The sequence below is a fragment of the Gavia stellata genome, chromosome 13 (genome assembly GCF_030936135.1).
Source record: "Gavia stellata isolate bGavSte3 chromosome 13, bGavSte3.hap2, whole genome shotgun sequence".
Classification (NCBI taxonomy): domain Eukaryota; kingdom Metazoa; phylum Chordata; class Aves; order Gaviiformes; family Gaviidae; genus Gavia; species Gavia stellata.
This window is the reverse complement of record NC_082606.1, coordinates 22008485-22031869: the sequence shown is the minus strand read 5'-3', so window position 1 is coordinate 22031869 and position 23385 is coordinate 22008485. Positions and strand designations below refer to the sequence as shown.

The following is a 23385-nucleotide window of genomic DNA, read 5'->3' as shown; positions in this document are numbered from 1 at the left end:
TGCCAGATTTCAAGCTATTGCTCCGTACATGGAAGGTGTCCCAGCTTGTCGGTGAAAAGGATATAAAAATCTACTTTAACAAGCAGAAACTACTGCTTTAGCTTGCTGATTTAAGCTAAAATTCCCCTTGCTCTGTTCCTTAAACCAACAGGGTGAGCAAGCCTGAAACTGAAACTGGAGAGGGTAAATCCTGCATAACAGAGAAGTTGTCAGGGACTGGACAAAGTGTCTTACAGTGGAAAAAAAATTAACAATGCTACCAACTACCCACCTGTGACACAGTTCAGATAATCTAAATTATATTTGGAGCAGGATTATTTATTAAAATCTATTGTTAACTTCATTGTCCCCCAAGAAAGTGTTTATTTGCAGAAATCTAACCTATTTGTTGCTTTGACAGATAGGACCTCTCTCATTTGTAAGACCTGAGCAAGACATGTTGTCACATGGTAGATTATCAGTATCTTGATACGGTTATGAAGAAGAAAATTAGCTGCAGTTTGAGCAGTGTGGCCTAATCTGCTTGTACCCACTAGTGTGTCTGTTGTATGGATGAGGTTTCCTCATTCTGAAATCACAGAATTAGAATGTTGGTCTCTAAGCATTTGTAAGAACATTTTTGAAGGGGATTTCTGAAAATCTGGGTTATTTTGAGGACAGCCATACTCCATAAACATGTGTTAAAAATTCCGAGGGTAAACACTCTTGTAAGATAAACAGGTATTTGTGGTTTAGAATCGAGCAGATCAGCGAGTGGTTTTTCAATACACTGGCTCATGCCTTCAGAAGGGTGTTGGTATTACCTGCAGTGCCAGCACGCGAGGGACTCAGCGCTGCTCAGAGCCAAACACAAAGTGGTGTGAACTGTCATTGTAAGGGGATTCCCTCTTCGTTGACCTTGTTTCAAACCTATTGCAGGCTTGGCTTCTGCTTCCAAAGGTGTTGAACTGTGCCAAAAATGAATCATGCTTGTACAGTGAGTAGACATGAGCTCAATACAGGGACTATAATTCTCCTATTAGGCTAAGTACAGGGAATAAAAAGCTAAATGATTATTTTAAACTTTTATTCACTACATCCAGGCATATGTTTTAGCTTTTGCTGTTTCTTTTCCTGCTTTGCATTAGCTGGGCCAACCATTTAAAACCCAGTCAGATTCCGAAACTGAATTAGACCAAAAAAAACCCACCCAGCGTTCGGGCTGCATTTCACCTTAATTGGTATTGATATAATCATTCTACAGCAGTACAGTTATATTAAGGGGAGGATCTAGCCCTAATTTCAAAATAAATTCCAAAATAATCTATCTTAAACTATGTCATTCTAGATTTAGTAAGTTATTTTATTTCCTGTTTGCATTTTTTAAAGGCTAGTATCTCATTTAAACATTTCAAATTTAATTTGGAAATATTCCAGAATATTGATTATTGGCTATGAGCTACATTGTGTGCTTTAGCAAATTTGAAGAAAGTTCCTTTAAAGCGTGGATTAATTGACGATCGCCATCAGCCAAATATGGCCCTGAGTCCTTAGGCCAAGAAAATCAACTACTTGATTTTTTTCAGCTGTGCCTTCTACAGAATGTTTGTGAATGTCCCGCTGACTTTGCACAGCCAGAATACAGGACTGGTCACTAGCTATAAAAAGAGGCACATGCAGGCTTATGCCAATGAGAACAAATAAGCCTAGACCTGGTGCTGCTGTGGTAGAAGACGCTGTTTTCATATTAGTAGTGTATCTGTGCAGTGATGTGAAAGCACTGGAAGAGCACTTTTGACTCTCTCTTGTTGGGGTGAGTCACTTAATAAATGTCATCCCTTCCTTGGAATTCCTTTTATTTCTCTGCTGAATTTTCAAACTCATGTGTTTGCTTCATCTTTGTCTGACTTGTGCTGCTGCACTAAATACTGGGTAGGTCCATTGACCCAGAACACAGCAATTCACTGATCATTCCTAGAGGGGAAAACAGCCATTTGGGAGTGAAGCAGCACTTCCAATGTGTCCTCGTTGTGTATTTAACAGGACAGAATTGGTAACAGGATGTCATGCACGACTATAGCGGCGGATGTGCAGAGCCTGCTGTAATTAGCCCTCACTTCAACAAGCCACCGAGGCTTCGGGGTGGGGGTAGGGATGCAGAGAGGAAGAAAACACTTTTGCTCTATCGAGCAAGATTTCCACGGAGGGATGAATCTTTCACCTGTCATACTACCGTATGCAGACAACTGCAATTATGCTTAGGCACCCAGCATCATCCTTTACAGAGTTATATTCGTTTTTATTGGTGGCAATTAATCTCTAGTCATATTTTCGAGGAAGAAAAAGTGAGTAAGTTAGCACGTTTGCCAGGGAATGTTAGCACGTGACCTGAAATATGGCAGCTCCCTTTAATGTAGCATCTCCCGAGAGAGTGCTAGCTATTTCAGACTCATCTCTCACGGTATTGACATGCACACATGCAGTCTGAAGGGAGCATTTGTACCTCCCCGACATCACCACTCTCAGGTTGCTTTTCTTATTGATGGCAAAGTTAAAGTCTCTGTATCATTTTGACGTTTTTAATGGCATATGCATTTACCGTGTAGTTCTTGTGTAAGCTTTAATCAGCTTTCTGTTCACATGTCGTTGCTATTATTATTTATCTCTATTATGGTAACACACAGAGGCTATCAACAAGAGCAGGATTAGACTGGGCTGTATTTTAAAACGGCCTCTCGGTGCCCGCAGGAGAAGTGGCGCTGACGATCCTGAAGCGCAGGGGGTTTCCGTGGCTCTGAGGCTGCTTTGCCCTGTATCTCAGACACTGGAATCACTATCGCACACCAGCTAGGATTTGCCACACTGACGTAGATAGAAAAAATACGTCTTGGTTGCTGTAGTCTTTGGTTTCTTCTGTTTTTTAATTTTCTAGCTGGAACTACTAGACCCCAATCCCATAGCTAGTTATGCACCTAAGTAATCTCACACACGAGTGGTACGATTGAGCTCAGTAGAATTACTTGCATGAATAAATACTTGGATTTAGCTTATCAACTCTGTATCTGCCTACCTTTGTAAAGGTACAGATGTTACCACAGTGCAGATCTATGAGTTATCACAATACAAAAACCACGTAATGTCCCAATGAAAGCACACAGGTAAAGAATTTACTTGCAACGCCACAGTCTGTCACTGCAATATGGGATTTGAAGGAAGAGGGAAAAGAAAGCCAGCAGGAATTGATAAACTTTGAGCAACAAAGATCTTATTTTCATGTGAGATTACTGCGCTATAAAATCAGGTGAGGATGATATTCATTATCACAAATTTTACACTAACACATTGCCAATGAATTTCACTCAATTCCCTGTGCAATTAATCAGCAGGGGATGAATTGATACTGCATTAAATGGCTTTGCTCATTTTGACATATATAGGGCTTGAACTGATAGCTAAAAGCAGAAAATCTTTACCATCTGAGGTGAAGACTTAAATCTAGAAGAGGTCAGCTTGTCATTGTGTCTCTAGGATCCCGTCACTAGAGAGGCAACAGGATGTTCACCTTGGTTATACACACATACTATTACTGGGCTTTCAAACCATTCAGAGAACTGTAGTCAAAACCTGCTTGGAGCATTAGGAACGTGAAAAGGAGCCTAACGAGTGCAAAGGTTGTATCAGGCATTGTAAATGAGACATCGTACAAGCCCCACCTTTTTGTAATTCTATTTTTTTCCGTGTCTTTCATGAGCATTCAGATGTACTTTAATCCTCATTTTTATGTCCTCTCCCTAATAAATCTCCATGAAATTCACATTCTTAGTAGCTCTCTGGTATGCCAAGCTGTTTTATTTCATAGATAATTAAAACATTTTGGCTAGCTACTTTGGGCTAAACATACTAAATGTTACAATGTGTGCTCACTGATGCCTTGTACTTAGAAACCTTTGGAAAAATCTGACTGCCAGCTGGTTTTCTGGTCACTGCAGGCTTCTTTTATTATCCAGATTTATTTTTTTTATGATTTTACAACCAGTTAGAGGGATTTCTGCCCTTTACTTCAGCATTTTGCTCTTCCTTTTGGCTAGATTGTGGAGTGAAATTTGGTACAGGGAGAAAGCAAGCATGTGATCAAATGTGAATAGTGAATAAGAAGTGTTCACATAAGATCGATTTATCTAAAAGCAGTTGTGTTTGGGGCAGACACTGTAAATGTGAAACAAGATGCTTGAGCTGACGATGGGAAATGGTTTTCCCTTCACATAAAAGGTTTGCTTTCTCTTTCACTTTCTTTCAAAGTGAAAAACACAAACCGAGCAGACAAATCTGATGATTAGAGCACTCACCTGAGACACGGAAGACCAAGGATGTAAGTCACACCTTCTAATTAGTGTTATTTATTCCTATTAAGCAAATGAATTGCAGCAGGAATAATATCAGCCCAGAGCAACCCCCAGTCTGGCAGTCAGGGCTTTAACGTGAGGTGTGGTAAGGTAGGAATTAAGTCCCTGAAGCAGGCAGGGTTAAGTTTGATTCCTGCATTCCACTTCCCCATGCAAAGGGCTATTGGCTATGCTTGTGTGGTTCAGATTTGTACCCTTTGTAGAGGTGCAGAACTGCATCCCTTGATGTTCAAGTTCTGTGGAAAACAAATCAGTGTTTCTGGAATGGAAATTGCTGGGAAACTCCATCAGCTCCAGCAGATTGGCTCCCTGCCCCAGAAGGCTTACAGAGTCTCAGCGAGTGTCTATGTGAAATAAAGATAGATCATCTCTTTCCACAGATTCTCAGTAATAATTTAAGACTTTTAAAGAGTAAGATTTTGTTTGCTCGGCTCCCAGCGGTGTTAGTGAGGAACTATCATCCCCGTTTACAGCTGTGGGAAAAATGAGGCAAAGCAATAAAATATCTTGTGTGAGGCACAAGCGGGATTATGCACCGGGGCATGTCACACACTCTGCTTTCTGCAGGACACAAAACCATCTCTCTGCACGTGCACCCTGTAGGACCCTGCAGATCCTTCTGGAGACCCTGGTATTGTCTTCTCATGGGTTTATTTTGGCCTTTAACACTGTGGCTCAAGAAACACAAGTTTGTAAATTGGCAATCAGCAATGCTAGTTGAGTAAAGTCTCTTTCTCTTCTTTTTCTGCAAAGTGACCTCAGACTGACTGATGAAAAGGACAAAAAGATTGCCAAAATTAACTGGTAGATCTAGTCGTCCAGTGTGGGCTTATAGCCATGTACTGTAGAAGGAGAGGGCTATGAACTTTCCAGGACAAGAGCTTCAGGCTTAAGTGGGCTTTACACTTACCTTTGCTAAGTCTGGAAACAGAGATCCAGGCCTGAGAAGCAGTGTGTGTCACCTGGCGATAAATTTACATGTTTGCAAAGAAAAGAGTTTGTGAAGACAGCTCTGTTGCTAGGATTACACACTTGTTTCCTGCACGGCAGTGGATTTTTACACTGGCAGAAGAGTTGTTGTTGGTAGAATTGAAACCAGCTCTCTGTACCTGGAAAATGATCTGTAACTGTGTCTTTACCAGGGATTTTGCCAGCAACTCTATTCTGAATAGAACGGTGATTTTCTTCAGCCTTGACATAGCTATATTGAAAGGCCACTAAGCAGAGGGTAGGACTACTGAAGAAATCCTTGGGTTTTCTGCTGACCGTTTACAGAGGAAACCTTAACCTCTGGGTGTTCGCTTTGAGCTGTCTGTTTAGTATGCATACATCTTAAACGGGTGTTTTGCAGGTGCTGATTACTGTTTCTATAGCAAATCAGGATTAAGCTGTTTCTGTAATGCTGACTTCCCTCTCTTATCCTGCATATGGTCCACAAACAAGGAGAAGGGATCAGGCAGGACTGTCATGTGAAGGGCTCTCACTGTGCTTTAGTGCATTCTGTAGGGAACCTCCCCTCCGTGTCAACGGCCATAGGGTTTGGGGCCCTTCTGTAATGCTAGTACATACTGTTAGTAGCACAGAAATTACCCAACATACACTCTCCGTACCTTCATCTCTGAGCCTGGTTTAAGCAGCCTCATGAAATCCCGTCACCAGTGTTATTTTCTTCCCTACCATCTCTTTACTCCAGGAAAAAAAAAAAAAAAAGCAACACCAAAGGAGAAAGGCTTCTTTAGATTATCATATTTATTATCTTATGGGAACAGTGCAAAGAAACAATATTTGATGACATTATTAAATCTGCAAGATTTGCTTGGCAATACTACCTGCCATTAACTACACTGCAGTCAGGATGTGGTCCTCTGCATCTAATTCCACTATAAATTCATTCCTTCCAGCTATCTAAGAGCACTAAGAAACAGGATATTAAAAGATTTAGCTCCTGATCCGATAAGGGTGTTAAACAAGTCCTCAAATTTAGGTGTATAACTAGTGCTGTTGTCTCTTTGCATGCTAAAGTACATTGCTGGAGCAGGGGGTTAGTTTTAGAAAGTTTGAGGGCCCTTTAGGAAGTTCCTGGTATTAACAGTGCCTCCGCCTGCTTGCCAACCTAAGCGTAAGAGCCTGAGATGAGATGCTTCCGATGCACTTTCCTAATCATCTCGGTAAATGACTGTATGTTTTCCAGGTTGCGATAGCGAGCACTGGGGACCCCACTGCAGCAACCGCTGCCAGTGTCAGAATGAGGCTCTCTGCAACCCCATCACGGGAGCCTGCGTCTGCGCAGATGGGTTCCGAGGATGGCGCTGTGAAGAGCTCTGTGACCCTGGGAGCTACGGCAAGGGCTGCCAGTTTAAATGCCAATGTCACAACGGAGCTACCTGCGACCATAAAACGGGAGAATGTCACTGTGCTCCTGGATACACGGGGGTATTGTAAGTTCAATGATAGGTGTATTTTACTCCGCATCACTTAACAGCCTTGCTTTGACTGCTTTTAATGCAATGAGTAGTTGGCAAAATTTACACAAACTCTATATTATACGCTTTCCTTTGTAGAAATCAGGTAACAAAATTTCAGAGAGGCTAAATAGATGAATTCTCTTTTACTGCATAATCAAATAAAATCTAGTGCTAAAGTGAACTTAAAAATCCATTATATTTTCTAGCTTGTACAACTGTACCTGTTCCTAATTTCAGTACGTGCATACAATCCAAATTACAGTTGAGTTTTTATAAGCAATTGGACATTCAACTCATTAGCAGTCCGGTGCAGTATCAAGTGGGACTTACCATCCCCAATTTATTTGACTTTCAATCTAACTGAGGAAGCATTACTGTTAACTATATCAGCTTACTATCTAGGGGGTAAATTTTTAGCATAGTGAGCAGGGATTTAGCGGTGTGACTCCTATTAACTTTAACGAGAATCATGTAGCTAAATCCCCATCCACCACACTGAAAGTTTACCAGTAGGATTCACAAAATCTGCATATTAATTTTAGGACGGCAAGCAATAGTTCCTTGTTTAAAATTGCCCACAGTGTAACATCAGTTCTCATTAGAGATCTTTCAGTAGTTTCAGAAGTAATTACGTTTTTCAAAATTATTTAAGGGGAAAAGAGAATTTAGTCACTGAATTTGGTTGGAGATCTATTACAGGTGACTTAATACTTTTGCAGTCTAATATTATTTGTTGACCTGCATGAATGGGAAGGTAAAAAATAAAGACAATATTAACCCTCATAAATAAGTGACATGCCTTTTGAATATTTTATTTAGTACCTGATTTCCTCATAGACTTGTGACCTCAGTCCTGGAAGCACTTGCTGTTAAAGACTCTGCTTACTATTAGGAGTGGTCCCATTGGCATTAGCATGTCATTTCTCAGCAGTAAGTACTTGCAGGGCCAACCACCGATATGTTGTATGAACATCCTCATCAGAGGATAGTCAGTTAGGGGAAGAACCTACTGTAGTTTCAGAACCTGGGACTAGAGAAAGAAGCAATGCTGAAAAGCACCAATGTGCAAATGTGGGAAATGCGTTTTTTTGCAGGGACTAGCCTTACACTGCCCACCACCCCCTACCCCCCCCCCCCCACCCTTGTGAGTACTGAGAGAGACCCAATGAGCTTAAATAGCCTTTAAATGGTGCTGAGTTCTTGCCAGTCCATTATACACTGCAAATGTTAACATGCAGTAGTGGAGAAATTTCAAGCATTTTAATCCCACCCTTTTATTCTATTCGCAGCTTCTTTTATTGCCATGTCACATAATTCACACTGAGAGCTTCATCCTGCAACTCTTACTTTCCTGGGCTATTTTAGTGGATATGAGTTGTCCTGTTGAGAGGGGTGGAATTTGGTTCATGCATAAAGATTGCACACATGCATCAGCCTTACAGGACTGGATCCACGGCACATAAATAACCCCAGCAGAAATAAAAGACATCTTGACTAATTGGTAATGCCAGCTGAGGCTTACTGAGGTTTCATAATTTGCATAAGGACTTGCATGATGACCTGTGTTGTGGATTTTCCTCATTTACTGTTTCCTGTAAGTTCTTTTAAATGACCCATTTGTTTTTTGTTTCTTCTCTCTCCACAAAGTTGTGAAGAGCGCTGTCCCCCAGGCAGTCACGGAGCTCAGTGTGAATTGCGCTGCCCTTGCCAGAACGGGGGAGTCTGCCACCACATCACTGGAGAGTGCTCCTGTCCTCCTGGATGGATGGTGTGTAGTTTGTTCATACTCATCCCTCATTTAGAGTTTGGAATAGGAAGTTAGTTGTTTACTGTCTCAGCAGACGCCTTCCCTGTGTGCTTGCGATGCGTATCTGCATATCTTGTCATGAGGCTCTAACAATTCTGAAACTGGGACCACCTTTGTTACGTGTGCACAGCACTTACACAGACAGGCCACCAGTCCACCACTGGTAGCTACCATCATAGAGTTAAACAAACAATAGTAAACCAAGCAGTGACTACTCATTACAATTCTGTGTGGGAGAAGAAGAGACAAAACAATTGTCTCGGAATTACAGTTCCGTGGAATATTCCCTGCACCCTTAGACACTGCCCTCACATGGGACAGAAAGCTCAAAGCTCAGCTCAGCATTGTCAAAAGCACTGTCCTGTTTCCCCTTCACGAGGGAAGGAGAGGGAGAAGCCGGGGGAAATTCAGTGGCTCAGGCAGTCGTTAAAGCAGGACTACACATAGGACACAGAGACCAGTTCAGTGTCCTGTCCTTACTCAGACATAATTCCCATTGATTGCAATAGATTTGCTTGCATCAGGGGTTGCACTGGAGAGAGCAACTTGCCCTAGCCTTTAATCCTTTATGTCAAGAAAGCAAGGCCAAACATTTTAAAAGTCCTCAACTTTATCAATAATGTAATAATTAACTCTCTTGGGGTTTGCCAAGTCTCACAGGCCTACATACCATTTAGCTGTACTAAATTTCCTGGCATTTTTCCGGTATCTGACAATTAGTCTCTTGGCAATCTTGCTGGATTTTAATGCATACAAGTACTGTGGCTTTCTATTCTAACACGTGGAAGACCCTGAAGATCATCTTACAACTATGGCTTCTGATGTGGACCTTATACCTGTTGAAACATTTAAGGGCTGAGAGAGATGTTTATGTTCCTTTAGATTAATAAAACAAATGCTGCCTCCGTTTGATCACGCCGCTGCTTTTAGTTAAAAATTACCAACCATGAGATTCTGGTGGCTCTCAGGCAGCAACGTGGGAGAAGAACATTGCTGCCCATGGTTTTTGGTGGAAGCTGTGTACGGAAAATCTCTCTCTAACTGGAGAGTTAGAGTCTCTCTAACTTGGCCAGTCATGGCAAAAGTGGTGATGATGTTATTCCATTTCAAATTACAAAGCAGGCAAAACTTTTCAGAAACTGAAGTAAGAATATGGCACCTTACTCTCAACTGGCATTCCGTGGAAACAAATAAAAGGTTCTTTCCTAAAGAGTACTGGCGCTAAAGCATAAAGGAAGCAATTCAAATATTTTTGAGCCCCTATCAGTCCATTCTGGCACTACCCCTAAGATGCAATCGATAAAGTGTTTACCATAAAAATATTACATTTAGGGTATATTTTTCACCTCCCCTTATCTTCTGCATTCCAATATTTCTCAGGATCTGAGTTGTTTTGCTGTACTCTTCCTTACCTGTGTTTTATCAGGAGTTTTCTCTTTTTTTGCAAAGTTGAAAAATCACTAAAGAGATAAGAATACCAGAATAGAGCAGGAAGTTTTTAGAGGTCTTTTAGGATGCAGCGTAGACCCTGAAGAAGAACCACAGCACTGGGGCTGCACAGCAGCTGTGGTCGTGTATTCTGGCCCACTTCTGCCCTGTTCCTTACAGCTTGCAGTTTCTTCTCTGCATTTTTAGTGGGCCAGAGAGACGTCCCTGAAAACTGTGTTGTTGGCTGCTCTGTCCCCAGAGAAACCCTAGAGTTAACAATTGATGTTTGAAACAAGCATAACTGAAAATTGAAGAGGCAGATCAAGTATTCCGGGGAAAGAAACTGAAATTATAAGTAAAAGCACTCAGCTTGTAAATGTTGAGATTTTAAGTATAAAGGGTCTCTCCAGGGTTTTAATGAAAAGCTGGTAATTCAGTACACAGAGAGAAAAAAAATTTTTTTCATGCTATGTTTTTAACTCTTTCTGGTTGGAATCGTTTGGGAAGTGAGACATGAGTGGGCTGTAAACGAGCAAGTGAGACGGGATTGCTAGACAGCATTCATTTTATTTCACACCATGGATAGTCTTTCTTTGACATCAGGAATTTTACTTGCTGATTTTGAGGCTTGAGACTGCACGTATGCATTGAATAGACCATCATGTTGGAAGGAGAGAATTCTCCCTGGATTTATACAAGTGCAAATCAACTTGGATTTTATTGCTGCTGGATGAGCTGCAACTTTTATCCTTTCCTAGGGTAGGCTTATTAACAGCAGCTCAGCTCCCTTAGCGGCTTGGTTGCCTCTGGGATCTGCAAGGGGAGGCAATAAGTTGAATAGGAGGAAGTTCTAGGGTTCTTAGGTTCTTCCTTGGATCTGCCGTCTTCAAAGCCTGGTTCTTTTATCACTTGTAATATTTCTTACCTCCTGCTTCCTCCCACCCAGCGCAGACTCTCCCAGAAGCACAACAAGTTATACGAACAGTGTCCTGTGAGATTTTACTGTCCCGTGGGTTTTTCACCAAGAGGATGATGGCTAACAGCATATATAGTTGAACTAGTCAACAAAATGTGGCTTCCAGCATACTACCATGTTGGGCTTTTTCCGCTTCTGTGTCTTTGTGGCTGTGGCAGTTAGTGGGTGGCTGCTTTAGGGCCTCATTAACGATTTACAGGTTTAATTCTATACATCTTTCTCATTTGCAGTATTAAATTCTCCAAGCACTCTCAGGAAGTAGGGAGAGAAGTTAAATTTAGCATTTACAATGCTGCTCAGAAACAGTTTTGAAGGACTAGATCTCCGTGCTCAGGAAAGCAGCAATCTTTCCTCACATGACAGAGTATTTGTCGCTGGCAGCACACCCTGTTTGGTCCCAGATCCCATTCTCAAGGCTCTGCATCATGGTGCCATGTTAATACAACACATTCTGCTAATCACTTCTTTCCCATTGCCTCTGGGCTTTATGAAGCAAATACAATCTGTATTTTTGTCTGGTTTTCTTTCTGTTGTGGATTCTAAACATGGGGGTGCATGAGAAAATGGAACAGAAAAAAAGTCTTTTCTGTACTACAAAATGGTAATAACGTAGCAAACACTGTCATAAGCAGAAGCTGATGAGATCAGGGCCTTAAAAAAGGTGCTGATGGGGTGAACTTTACTGATTAGATGTATAAGCAGCAGAAAACGTCGGCCTGACATTTGATCCTCCAGAGAGGAATGTTTTGGATTCCCTTAGTACATATTAATGCAAAAAGTATGCCTAAAGATTCTCTTGGCTCCAGGGGGATGCATCACAGAGTATTGCTTTCTCATCATTTGTTGATAGAAATCCTGTTCCTTTTGAGAGGTGAAGAGAGAAAGTATTTATTATCAAGATAAATGGATACTTACGTTTTCTGATATATAGTGTTGTGTATTACTCAAGTCCAGAGGCACCAGTTTTTTAACACTGTAATCTGAATGTTCTTGAACTGAGGCCAACCTGCCTATTGTACAGCCGAGGAGCCACCTATCACTGGTTAGGAAAGGCCTGAAGTATCTCTTTTATGATTACATTGAAGAGCAGCCTCTCCACTTCGGGGTTGTTGATATTGCTAAATTTCCCAAACTGTTGAGCGAGAACCCCAAGGAGTGAAAGCAGCCATTATGTTCCTGTTTTATATTTGGGCTAAGTTTTTTCTAGTATGTGCCTTGTTCAAAACTCAGATCCCCTGGGGCTTGGTTAGGGAGATAAGACTTCTGAGAGATTAAACCAAAATAATAACAATAGGGACAAAAAACCACTGTTTCTATCAAACGCTGTGCACTGTGCATGGCACTGGCAGCAGCACCACTCGCTACAGTTGCCAAACATATTCCGTTATAGGACCCCATCTTCAGATCACAGCACTGCCAGACTTGTTTGGCTGAAGTTACTCAGCTGGATGCCAGCCTCAGATTTTATGTTTGCTCACATAAAAAAAAAATTCATACAACTTCTGAGAAAGTCTAGGGAAATCCTCGTAAGGCCTTGATACTTGGCAGGGATCATTTTGTGATACTTGGGAAAAAACACCTGAGCTTGGCAGATAAATTCTCCAAAGACACAACCCATGGTAAGCATTCTTGCCTTGGGGCTGAACGGCTGGAACAAGGCTTGCCCAGCAATTGCTTTTCCTGATGAGCAGTGCCAGAGGGCACAACCGAGAATGACAGTCTGTCTTTTCTTCACTTTCAGGGATGGTTAAGCAGGGAGGGGAAGGAGGAAACAACTCAGGCATGGGGATTTGGGTCCAGATGAAGGAGAGGACTAAAAGGGAGTCTGCAACAAGGATTTTGGGTGGTCTTGGTGTAAAAAGACAGGAAAGCAGAGGGCTGGGAGCATAAAATGGAGGAAGGAGGTAGCCATCAAGATGTGGATTTGAGGCATGTCAGGGACTGAGCTATGTCTCCAAGGTCAGGGCTAAGGAGCTGGGAGGATATTGCGGGATGTAACTAGCCAGTGTTCAGGGATTAGGCAGATTTTCCATTGCAAAATCACTTCTTCTGGCCAAAAGGCTGCTGCACTGCTGGTGTGGAGAGTTAGGTTGCTTCTATGTCATCACTGGTAGCTTTCTGCAACTGTCCCAGTCTCTTGTTCCCATCCTGACTCCTCCGTGGCTTAGACAAAGCACTGGCAGATGCCATTCTGTACTCCTTGAAGAGATGACTGTGGGGGCTGGGTGAGGTGAGAGGGAATGAAGTAGGGAGGATCTGAAGAGTAGTAGAGGACTCCTCCAGCAGTTGGATTTGGTCTTCTAGGGATGAAGTGGAGCTGTCTGAACAGAGGACATCATCATAGACTATCACAACTAGCAGAACTTAATCCTCCCAGTGCAGCCTTTCCAACAATCCCCCTCTTCCCAAATGTTCACTTTGTGACACTTACCCAGGATAGGTCCAACAACTTTTCTGACTCGCTATTTCACTAAAAAAAACCCCATCACACATGCAGCTTTGTAACCTTCTCTGGTTGCCTTTAACCTCTCCCAAGCCTTCCTGTGTCTGTTCAAGGGGCAGTGAATATCCCGCCACCCTAGTTGCAGTTTATGGGGGAGATCCAAAGAAGACAATTATCAGTGCCTGTACAGTGGCAAGAAAAATCCTTTCTGGAGGTTGGGTAGACAGGCATTTACTCTGATAGCAGAATTTTGAGACTGTCTTTAGCCCATCTTAAACAGAAAAACTATTGCTGCTACACTTAGATCTAGTTTTGGCAAGAAGAACAATAAATATCCAAGCTGCATATAGAACTTTATTGCATTATGAATGTTGACTGAAATATTGCTCTTTCTGTAACCTTACCAGGGGCTGGTGTGTGCACAGCCATGTCCTCCTGGAACATTTGGAATTAACTGCAGCCAGGACTGTCCATGCCACAACGGAGGACACTGTGATCCCGTGACAGGAAAATGCATCTGTACGGCTGGCTATATAGGAGACAGGTAAAAATCAAAACCCTAAAGTCTTTAGTTTTAAGCATGAATTGGCAATATTTCTATCCCTTCTAGGACAATCTTACTCTCTGAAAAATGGTGTTATGTTTCTGTTGCTCCAATTAGGTTCATCCTTCTGAAGCAGTTCACGCATTATAAATGTGGCAATGTTATTACTTTTTATTGGCAATGCTCTCCATTTACAGGGTTTTTTTAATATAACTTTTAAAATTTAATGGATTAAATTTAATTTAGGTATTTACAGTGATAAATTTAATAGGGAGCATTACATGTTTACAAGATATGTAAATGAACTATATTTATACAAATTAATATCCTCAAGAGTAAGCAATGCAGCAGTTTAATGTTTCCCTCGGCCCCTCTGTGCTGCTGCAGCACTGATCCATCTCAGACACCAGCAAAAGGTGACAAATCCTCAAAATTTATAGACGAGAGCCTTCACCCATAAATCGATCAGAGAAGATGATAATATTGTTTTACAAAGGTGTCATGGATTTAGCAAAATGACTACACAGCAAAGTCAAGGTGGGATTGTAACACACGTTGGCTTAGCCCTCCAGGTAATCCTGCCAGCAGGGCTAACAATGGTGGGGAAGCTGCAGTTAAACAAGCTTTCGTATGCGGTCTTCACTGAGGGCTGGACTGTGTCACCAGGATTTCCAGAGACCGTGGGCAGAGCTCTCTAGCGTATGCTGTGCTAAAGCCCTTTCTCCTATATCTTCCCATTTTTTATTAGCTAGAGCAAGCTAGTGTCAGTATACTGACATATGCTACAATTATACTTTTATGCAGCAAAGCTCGTTGGAATTTCTCATTTCTTGCTTCACTGTATAATCAGCAGGTCTTTATAGCACACAAACAGACCAACCTTCAACACTGTGCCGGGGTTCAGAAGGCTATGCTCTTTCCCATTAAATGTAGAAGTTCCTTGTTTCCATTTTATCAATAGCAGTAATTGGAGGGAGCTCTGGAGATTATGTCAGGATTTGCACATGGTTGAATATGGTGGAAATACCAATTATTTCAAATTAGTGGAGAAGACATCAGTGTATCCCTCTTCCACCATCCTCCATCTGGAGACAGTGATTTCAGCCATAGGGTACCATATAATTACTGTTGCCAACCAAAGCTTTCTCTTTCTCTCCTTTTGGAGACAATTTCACTAAAGGAAGCAATTGTGCAGCCTGGACACTTACACTGGTGACCACACTTCAATTCCAAGCCGTCCCCAGTGCTGGCCATGCTCAGGAAGGCTGACAGGGGCTCTCTGTCTCTAGGTCTCCTCATTTGGTTGTTGCAGACCTAGATCAATTTCTGGCTGTAGGTGAATCAACAGTGTTAGAGCTGTCGGGAGCTCCCAGCCAGCAGCCTGCAGCTGAGCCAGCTCCTTTGCTCAGCTGCCAATATAGCCCCCAGCCACGAGGGAGGACGTGCAGCAGAAGAGCTGGCTCTGCTACTGGCGTGTGGCACAGGGAGAGAACAGTAGTGGAGTTGCCAAATGGCAACACTTACACTCTCCAGCAATAAGAGTAGAGAAAGGACCGTGGGGATGAGGAAAGGAGATGGCAAGTAGAAAGCAGAAGACCTAGTTCTGCCTGTTGTCAAAAGCAGAGGGTTTTGCTGCTGATTGCCCTTAGAGAGGGGCTGGAGACAGCGGCTTGGGGAGAGAGCGGGCAGAGGAGGCACTACAGGGCAGACCTGACAGGAGTTCACAAGAATTGTCCTCGAGCAAAGGGAGTGAGGGCTCTTCAGATCTCTGCTTGGAGAAAAGTGAGAGAGATTTGGACTCCGAAGAGAGATGTTGCTTGGGATGACAGAAGCAGGGAGCGAGAAAATAAGGCATGGTCAGTTGGAAGAGGTGGAAAAGAAGCTGAGGAAAGGTGACGTTGTGAACCTGCACCCAAGCGAAACCCTTAGGAATGGCTCACTTGGCCCCTCCTGGAGCAGGGAAGTAAAAGATAAACGCTGAAGGGAGAGGCAGAAGAGCAGAAATGCAGGCATGTGGAAGGGAGAATGAGACCAGGAGAAAGATAGGTAAACAGGCAGTTCCGAAAGCTTTTCTAGCAGCAGAGAAAAACTGCATTAGCCTAGAAATTCCCACCTTCCAAACGGGTTCTCAGAAGGTTAAAAAATGTTTATCTATCAGCCTTCAATCAGCTTTCAATAAGGGAAGCGAAACCTTAGGCCCATTATATTCAGTTGGAGTTCTGCCTCTCTCTTGGGCTAGGACAGCACTTTGCCTGTAATTGTTTGTTCTGAACAGGCACGCGTACCCTCACCTCGCTGTTAACTACAGTTAGCTAATGGTAGATTGCCCATTGATTTCAGTGAGGGCAGGAGCAGGCATAAGGTCTTTAAAAAGTCTAAATTGCTTTCTTTAGTTACGTGTTCACACAGCATGGACAATGGGACAGATTAGTCAGCACCGTTTTAGCTTAAAGTCTATTTTGCTTTCTGGATCTTACACAATTGTTGCAGTGTTACAGTGTAATTGCCAGTATAGCAGGAGAATGCTGCTGCACAATAAAATAGTGTTTTCTTTAAAATTTTACAAGGCACCAAAAAAATTTTCTTTATAATAACAGATACTGTGAATAACAACAATAAAAACATAAACACACTTTATCTACCATCTTTTTTTTAATTGTCAGTAAGCACTATATAATACTACAGTTCACCATCTTGTGCGGAAGATCATAACATATAGTTAGGTAAATATTTGTGGAGATGAAATGGCCATAAAGGTCTGTGTAAGTGTAATTGCCACACTTTGTTCCCTACCTGTTTTCCAGGAAGTGGCACTGCACTAAATATCTAGGAAATGGCAAGCACTGTTAATAACTCCAGGAAGCTTTGTGCTCTGCTAAAATGACTGCATATGTCATGTAAATGTATGTTTTGCAAGCTGGAAAGGAATAATAGCAGAAGCACAGTTAGAAGCTGAGGATGGGGTGTCTAAGAGTTCAGCGGCTGACAGGAAAAGCGAACATACTGTTTCGGCTTTGTTTTCCATATTGCCATTAAACCTAAAGACTGAATCTTAACAGAATAAACACCACATTTGTTATAACAATATGAGCGGACTTATTCCCTTGTTGTTGTGTTTGTACCTCTATCTTTTATCGGCAGAATGGAGATCTCCAGGTTAGTGTATTTTGGATGGCTTTTAATATTTGTCTGTGCCACATAAATGTGATCACTCTTTCAAAACAAACACACAGAAAAGCCTAAAAACTTTACAGCATTATTCCATGAAAACAATTTCTCTGGGAAAAATGTAGGTGTATGTACTAAGTTCATCTGTTAAGCAGGCTGTCTTATGTTTAATATTTTGTGAAATTGCTTCCATTAATTCTACAGGTGACAGCCATATTATCCTATCCCAACCCAAATAATTATAGTACATATTAAAGTTCAGTGGATATTATAATACGAATCTCCCCAGATAGGCAGAAAGCAATGTAAATTAAACAAGAAACATAACTAGGGCTTAGCAGCTCATTTTGTAATTTAATTGAACAATGTATCTGGTTGTTAATGGTGCTATGGACACATTAGATTGATATGTTGCAAAGGAAAGATGTTTAAGTAGAAAGCTAATTCCTGCTGTGATTATTCTTATGTTCCAGAGGAGTCATTATTAGTATTCTTTGTATAAAATTCATTAGCGGTAGCTGCTTGATCTCCAAATAAATAAGTTGGTTAAATTGTTAGTAGAAAAAGGCTAATTATGTAAATGGATTAGGTCGTCAATATTTCACTTCCAGATGCTTTTCTCCCTGCTAGGTAATGCTTCATCTTCTATAAATATAGAATGATATAGTGCACTATTGACTAAGTGTTCATCTCGTTGAGTACAGTGCTCTCCTGCTAACTAGTAGAGCTGTATACAGCAATGGAGACATAAGGCATCTTAATACGTTCTTCATTGCATTTCATTTGCTTTAAGTGTTTCAGTCCTAATGTTCCGCATTCTTTGCTGGTTATTTCCTTTGCAGCTGAACAACCCTGAGAGCAGCAGGGCTAGCTGGTGATTCTCTGGGCTCTTTCCCTTCCTGCTTGTCACAGGCTCCTCTCTCTTTGGGTCTCATATGAACTCCTGAACTTGGATTGTGTAACTAGTAACTGCGTTGATGCTTGCTGCAATTAAATCACTAGCTAGGCCTTTTGCTTTGTTCATTTCTTTTTGGTAAAAGATGATAATCTGCAGCTGCAAAAGTAGCGCTCTCCTTATACACTGACTGTGTTCATTGCAGTTTTGCCTGGCTTGCGTCACACATTAATCTTTTATTACTGATCATTATATTAACTCTCACCTGCCAGCTGTGAAATGACCTGCAGAAAGACATTTAACAATTGCCTCTATCCACTGAGTTTACAGTATACACTTTAATCAATGCTCAGGATTAAATTAATGCTGATAGGCAATTTCCAATATCTGGCATCCATGCGATAAGGGAATTGGGCTTTTCTGGGCTTCTTTTTTTATTAACTGAAAAGGCCTATCTGTATTTCACGGTGGATCATGTAAACTGTAGTACTGACTCATTGCAGAATTTGGAAACCACTGAATTATGTCAAGCACAGAATCAGTTGCTTTCTTTAGGACCTTAGTTGAGCTTTTCAAAGTAGGAAATATTATGAACACTTAAACTGCTTGTGTAGGACAATGAAACAGACTTTTTGGCAGATTTCATCATGTATCCAGTAGGGAAATATTTTAAACAGTGCATGGAAGGTGCAATTTAAAACAATCTGGGTATAGTGTTTGCAGGTCCTATTTTTATGTGTATCAAATATTAAAAATGTTGGCAATTTTGGAGAAGATACTACACTAAGGAGCGTGAAAGTGATTTGTCTTGAGATTTGATACTACTGAGCATCCCTGGAGTAAGAGATGAAAAGCAAATTTGAGCTTTAGTTACCCAGAATACACACAAAAGACAAAGGAGTATGTTTTCTCCTAGTTGGTATAAAGCTGGTGCAATGACAGCATAGAGGGAAAGTAAAACTATACATTGCTGGAGAACACTTTACTCAATATTGCTTAATAGACCACATTCCCTTTCAATCCTCGTTATCACTACGAGGACTGTATGCTTTTAAGGAAAGTGCGCAATCCTTCTGTAATACAGAGAAAGCAAATAGATGAGGGTTTTTTTTATAAAGTATCTTATTCTATATCATTTTCTTATGGTTGATGAATGGAATTGTCAAGGTCCAGGAAACAAGAATGAACTTTGTTAACTAAGGTAATATTAACTAATGCAAATTTTGCAGGATATAATTGGGCAGAGATTAATGCACTTTCAGTTAACAGCAATTTACATGCCCAAGATATCACATCACTCCAATGATATCATCAGTTCACAGTACATTACTTAAATAAATGAGCAATGATTTTGTACTTAATTCATTAACAAAAACATTCCCGTGTAAAAGCCATGAGCAGATTAGACTATAGCATTTGATTGGATCCTGTCTCACATATTTCATTGCAGGTGTCAAGAAGAGTGTCCTATTGGGACGTACGGCTTTCAGTGCACACAAAGATGTGACTGCCAAAATGGTGCGAAGTGTTATCATGTAAATGGAGCGTGTATGTGTGACCCTGGATTTAAAGGGATTTATTGCCAAGAAAGAATGTGTCCAGAAGGGTTTTATGGCCTCAAATGCAACAAGAGATGTCCTTGCAATATTACCAACACTCTCAGGTATGTACATCATGTTATATACTAGTGCAGGGACTGGTCAAATAAAAGCTTTGGGAAAAATTCAATTAACTACATCTTTTTCTCTGTAGTTTTAATTAAGAACACAGACAGTTCCTCTGGATTGCAACCTTTGATTTAAATGACCTCAGGTTTGGAATCGCAAGCCTCAGTCCAGGCAGCTACTAAGCATGTATCTGTTAACCATTTAACAGTTCTGCTAAAATCTGAAACAATCTGACACATGGCCTTATCTTGTAACTGCTGTCTTTTAGGCAGAAGAACTATCATATGATGCCCATATGTATGTATAATAACCCACTGAAGTTTAAAAAATGTATTTACTCAAATCCATCATTTTGGCTTTTTATATGACACGGGTTTTCTTGTTAGATCTATAGACAGCAAGGGGACTTTCAAAATGAAACCTAATTTGCTTCAGTTTATGTCTCGTGGCAAATTACCTTGTTCAAAACACTTGAGGCAGATGTATAAATAGACTGAAATCAATATCCCCAAGTCAGTCTATGGAACTGTAATGAAGTCGACGTTGTCAAAATAGACATCTCTCCTCATGTGTGCCTATTTTTGTTCTTCATTCAGTATGTGTATGTGTGAAATATTCAGGAAAATAAATATCAGGGAAGTATACCTAAAATGGAATAAGCCTCACTTAAAAGGTCAGGTTTCGATGTTTTATTCCCTTTTGCTTTTTTTAGGATCTGATTCTTGAGGTTCTCATTACTAAGAGCTAGAGCCACAAACAGACTTGAGCACCTAACATGAGATAGGTTGAATTTGCTTTCCCATTGCAGGCTTGAATAAGTTTTCCAAACCGTGAAAAAAAGAAGAATTTAAGACTCTTCCCTATTATCCTATTTGTTACCTTTTGTATCTCCTTGCCTTGTTTACTAACTGCTGGAATTGCTGTTTGGAGGTTCCTTGCTCACTCCCACACAGTAAAGGGAGCCGAGACAGCAAAAATACCCTGGCCTGAGCTATTCTGATGGACTAGAGTGCCCACATTTCCTTACTATGCCTGCAAGATGCTGAGCCCCTCAGCTCCCACTTGATTTCCTCCTTTTTCTTCCCATTAGTGTTAAGCATTCATAGCCAATTCAGGATTGTGTAGGCTTCACAGGGAGATGGGGATAATTGATGCCCAAGCAAATGTGCCCTTGATAAGGATATTCCTCAATTTTAAACCAGACAGTAGGCACCTGACTGTCTTGCTGATGATGACAAACCTACCTTGCAATCTTGCAGCCTGCTAAAATATAGACACTCTCCTGAATTATGTATGCAAGCAATACCACCTAATTTGTGTGCGTGCAAGCACACACACACACACACAAACACTTCAGGCAAATCTGTTTGTGTGCTTGAGATAGAGTCTATTTGTCTCAGTCTTGGAAATAAACAGGTGATCTTTCTTGTGAATTTGAGTTCAGGGGTGAGTGGCGAGGCTTTGCTTAACTGAAAGTCAGAGCTCACAATGGGTTATTTGAAAGCCTTGTAATTCTGATGATATGAGTCCTCTACAGAAAGATAGCTCTAGCTCTACTGGGTTTGACAGCGAGGATCCAAAGTGTTTGACACCTCAAAGGTAGCTCTGTACAACAGGCTGCTATCACTTCTGATTATTTTGTGTATCATGAAATCACTGCAAAAAATAACATCCCTAAGGCATGAGCTGAGCATTATACACAAAAGGTTAATGTGTTGTACTGAGGGTAGGGAATGTCTCAAGAATTACTGCAGAGTGAGCTCAGGTATAAATTCCTGCATGTCACACTACTCTGCAGTAGCTGCCAGTGTGCATGGCTTAAACCTGTGGTAAATACAATGTAAACTGCTCCTCAGTGAAAGCTCTTCTTCATGTGTACTGGCGGGTGAGAATATGCTCTTGGACAGTAGCTGACGCAGCGTGTCTTCACCCCCTCTCCTAGCCTGCAGAAACCCGTTTGTGTGCCCATTTGCCCAGCAAGGTGTAAATAGAGGGGAAGGACTGCAGGCCACGGGCAAGGCTGAGCTTGGCTGCTGTGTCTCAGCTAACTGCTCAATTCGTTAAGGGTCTTTTAAGTGTGGGAAGGTTGTGGGTTTGAGGGTGCAAGAGTTCATCCTGGGTTACTCGAAGAACTACCTGGGAGACGCTCTGGGGGTTTGCCAGAAGGTCCCTCCTGAAAGAACAGACTAGCACCATCCAGCTGTGAAGAAAGGTGAGGCCTCAAGTTTGAGAGAGCTCAGAAGCGTGGAGGATCAAATCCTCTCACAGCTCTTTTCTGGGCACATGGTTATTCTGACACACCGTGTGCCTGCCCTGTGCCTGGTTGCTGTCTGACAAACACGTTTTATGCCTTCCCTTCCATCGCTGCTCCGTCAGCTTCAATTGCAACATCCTCTGCTAAGATGGTATCTCCGTTTCCTTAATAAATGAGTCTAGTCTCTCCATTGATAAAATCTCCCTTTTTCCTACATCTTATCACTGCTGTTATGGAACAAAGAGATATCAGTAAGCTGTAGATCTGTAAATGTTCTTTCATTCATCCATGGTATTTCAGCTTTCCACTTTTCAATGAGCTCCTCGGAGTGCTGTCAATTTCTGAGCTGAGGAGTGTCAGAGTTGATGGAAAATGACCTTCTTCAAAGGCACTCCATATTCCGAACAAATCTTTTTACTGCTTGTTTAACCAGTCCCATACAGCGTACTTCTCTTCCCACCCACCTCCTCCCATTCCTCCCCTGAATTTTTGTCATTGCTGGAACTGTGGTCTTCCAAAGTGATTCAGTTACTGACAGCCATCTATTTCCCCCAGAAGCAGTTTAAGCTGTTGGTTACCTGTTGCAATACCTAAGTGTGTAGGATAATTATATAAATACTTGAAAGAAGGTGAAGGAAGTTTGCTTATTTCTGTCAGTGGTTTTGACTCATTTGATCTGGTTATTGGAGAGCTAGCTGGAACGGAAAGTTCTGGAGGCTTTGAGGAGCACGTTGGGGAGGAACATTAAGAAGTACACAATCAGCTTTTCTATTTTCATAGATCTATCTATTTTAATGTCTGAAGAGACCGGTGTGATCATCTAGTCTAACGTCCTGCATAGTAACAGCTGAAGAACATCATCCAATAATTTCTGCACCAAAGCACCCTGAAAGGCACTTTGTACAGGACTTTTGAACAACCCCAGAATTAGGTAATTTAGAATGTGCTGGTGACTTGGACTGTCCTTCCACAGGGAAGGATACACCTGCAAAAAATTCCCCCATGCAAAACACCCACATTGAGACAGTCAACAATAGTCGGAAAGGCATAATCCTGGCTTGCTCTTCTGAAAAGCAGAGAGGGAAATGAATAGCTGGCATGGTCTCAGCCAGCCACCCTTCTTGAACGCTGGTGTGGAACCGGCATGCGGAGCCATAGGCTTATAGTAAAGTCTTTCCCAGGTCACAGACGTGAGAAGGGAAGGAAGACACAGTGACCTCTTAAGCCTCGACACTTTCCTACTGTGCCAAAGTCAAATGAAATGGATAGATCTCCAGAGGCTCTAATTATTGCCTCAGCACTGAGAAGTTTGGAAGGACCAAACCCTGTGGACCTTATGTGAAGTTTTGCCTTGAC

The 23385-nt window shown here is 41.6% G+C and overlaps 1 protein-coding gene across 2 annotated transcripts in view; it reads left to right on the top strand.

The window, feature by feature from the left end:
* The window catches only part of MEGF11 (multiple EGF like domains 11), a 207028-nt gene that overhangs the window by 98943 nt on the left and 84700 nt on the right, over window positions 1–23385 (top strand). For both annotated transcript variants that reach the window (XM_059823858.1, XM_059823857.1), the window contains exons 3-6: window positions 6574–6820; window positions 8495–8615; window positions 13909–14045; window positions 19559–19771. In XM_059823858.1, the coding sequence (XP_059679841.1) occupies window positions 6574–6820; window positions 8495–8615; window positions 13909–14045; window positions 19559–19771 (718 nt within the window). The remainder of the gene's footprint in view (window positions 1–6573; window positions 6821–8494; window positions 8616–13908; window positions 14046–19558; window positions 19772–23385) is intronic.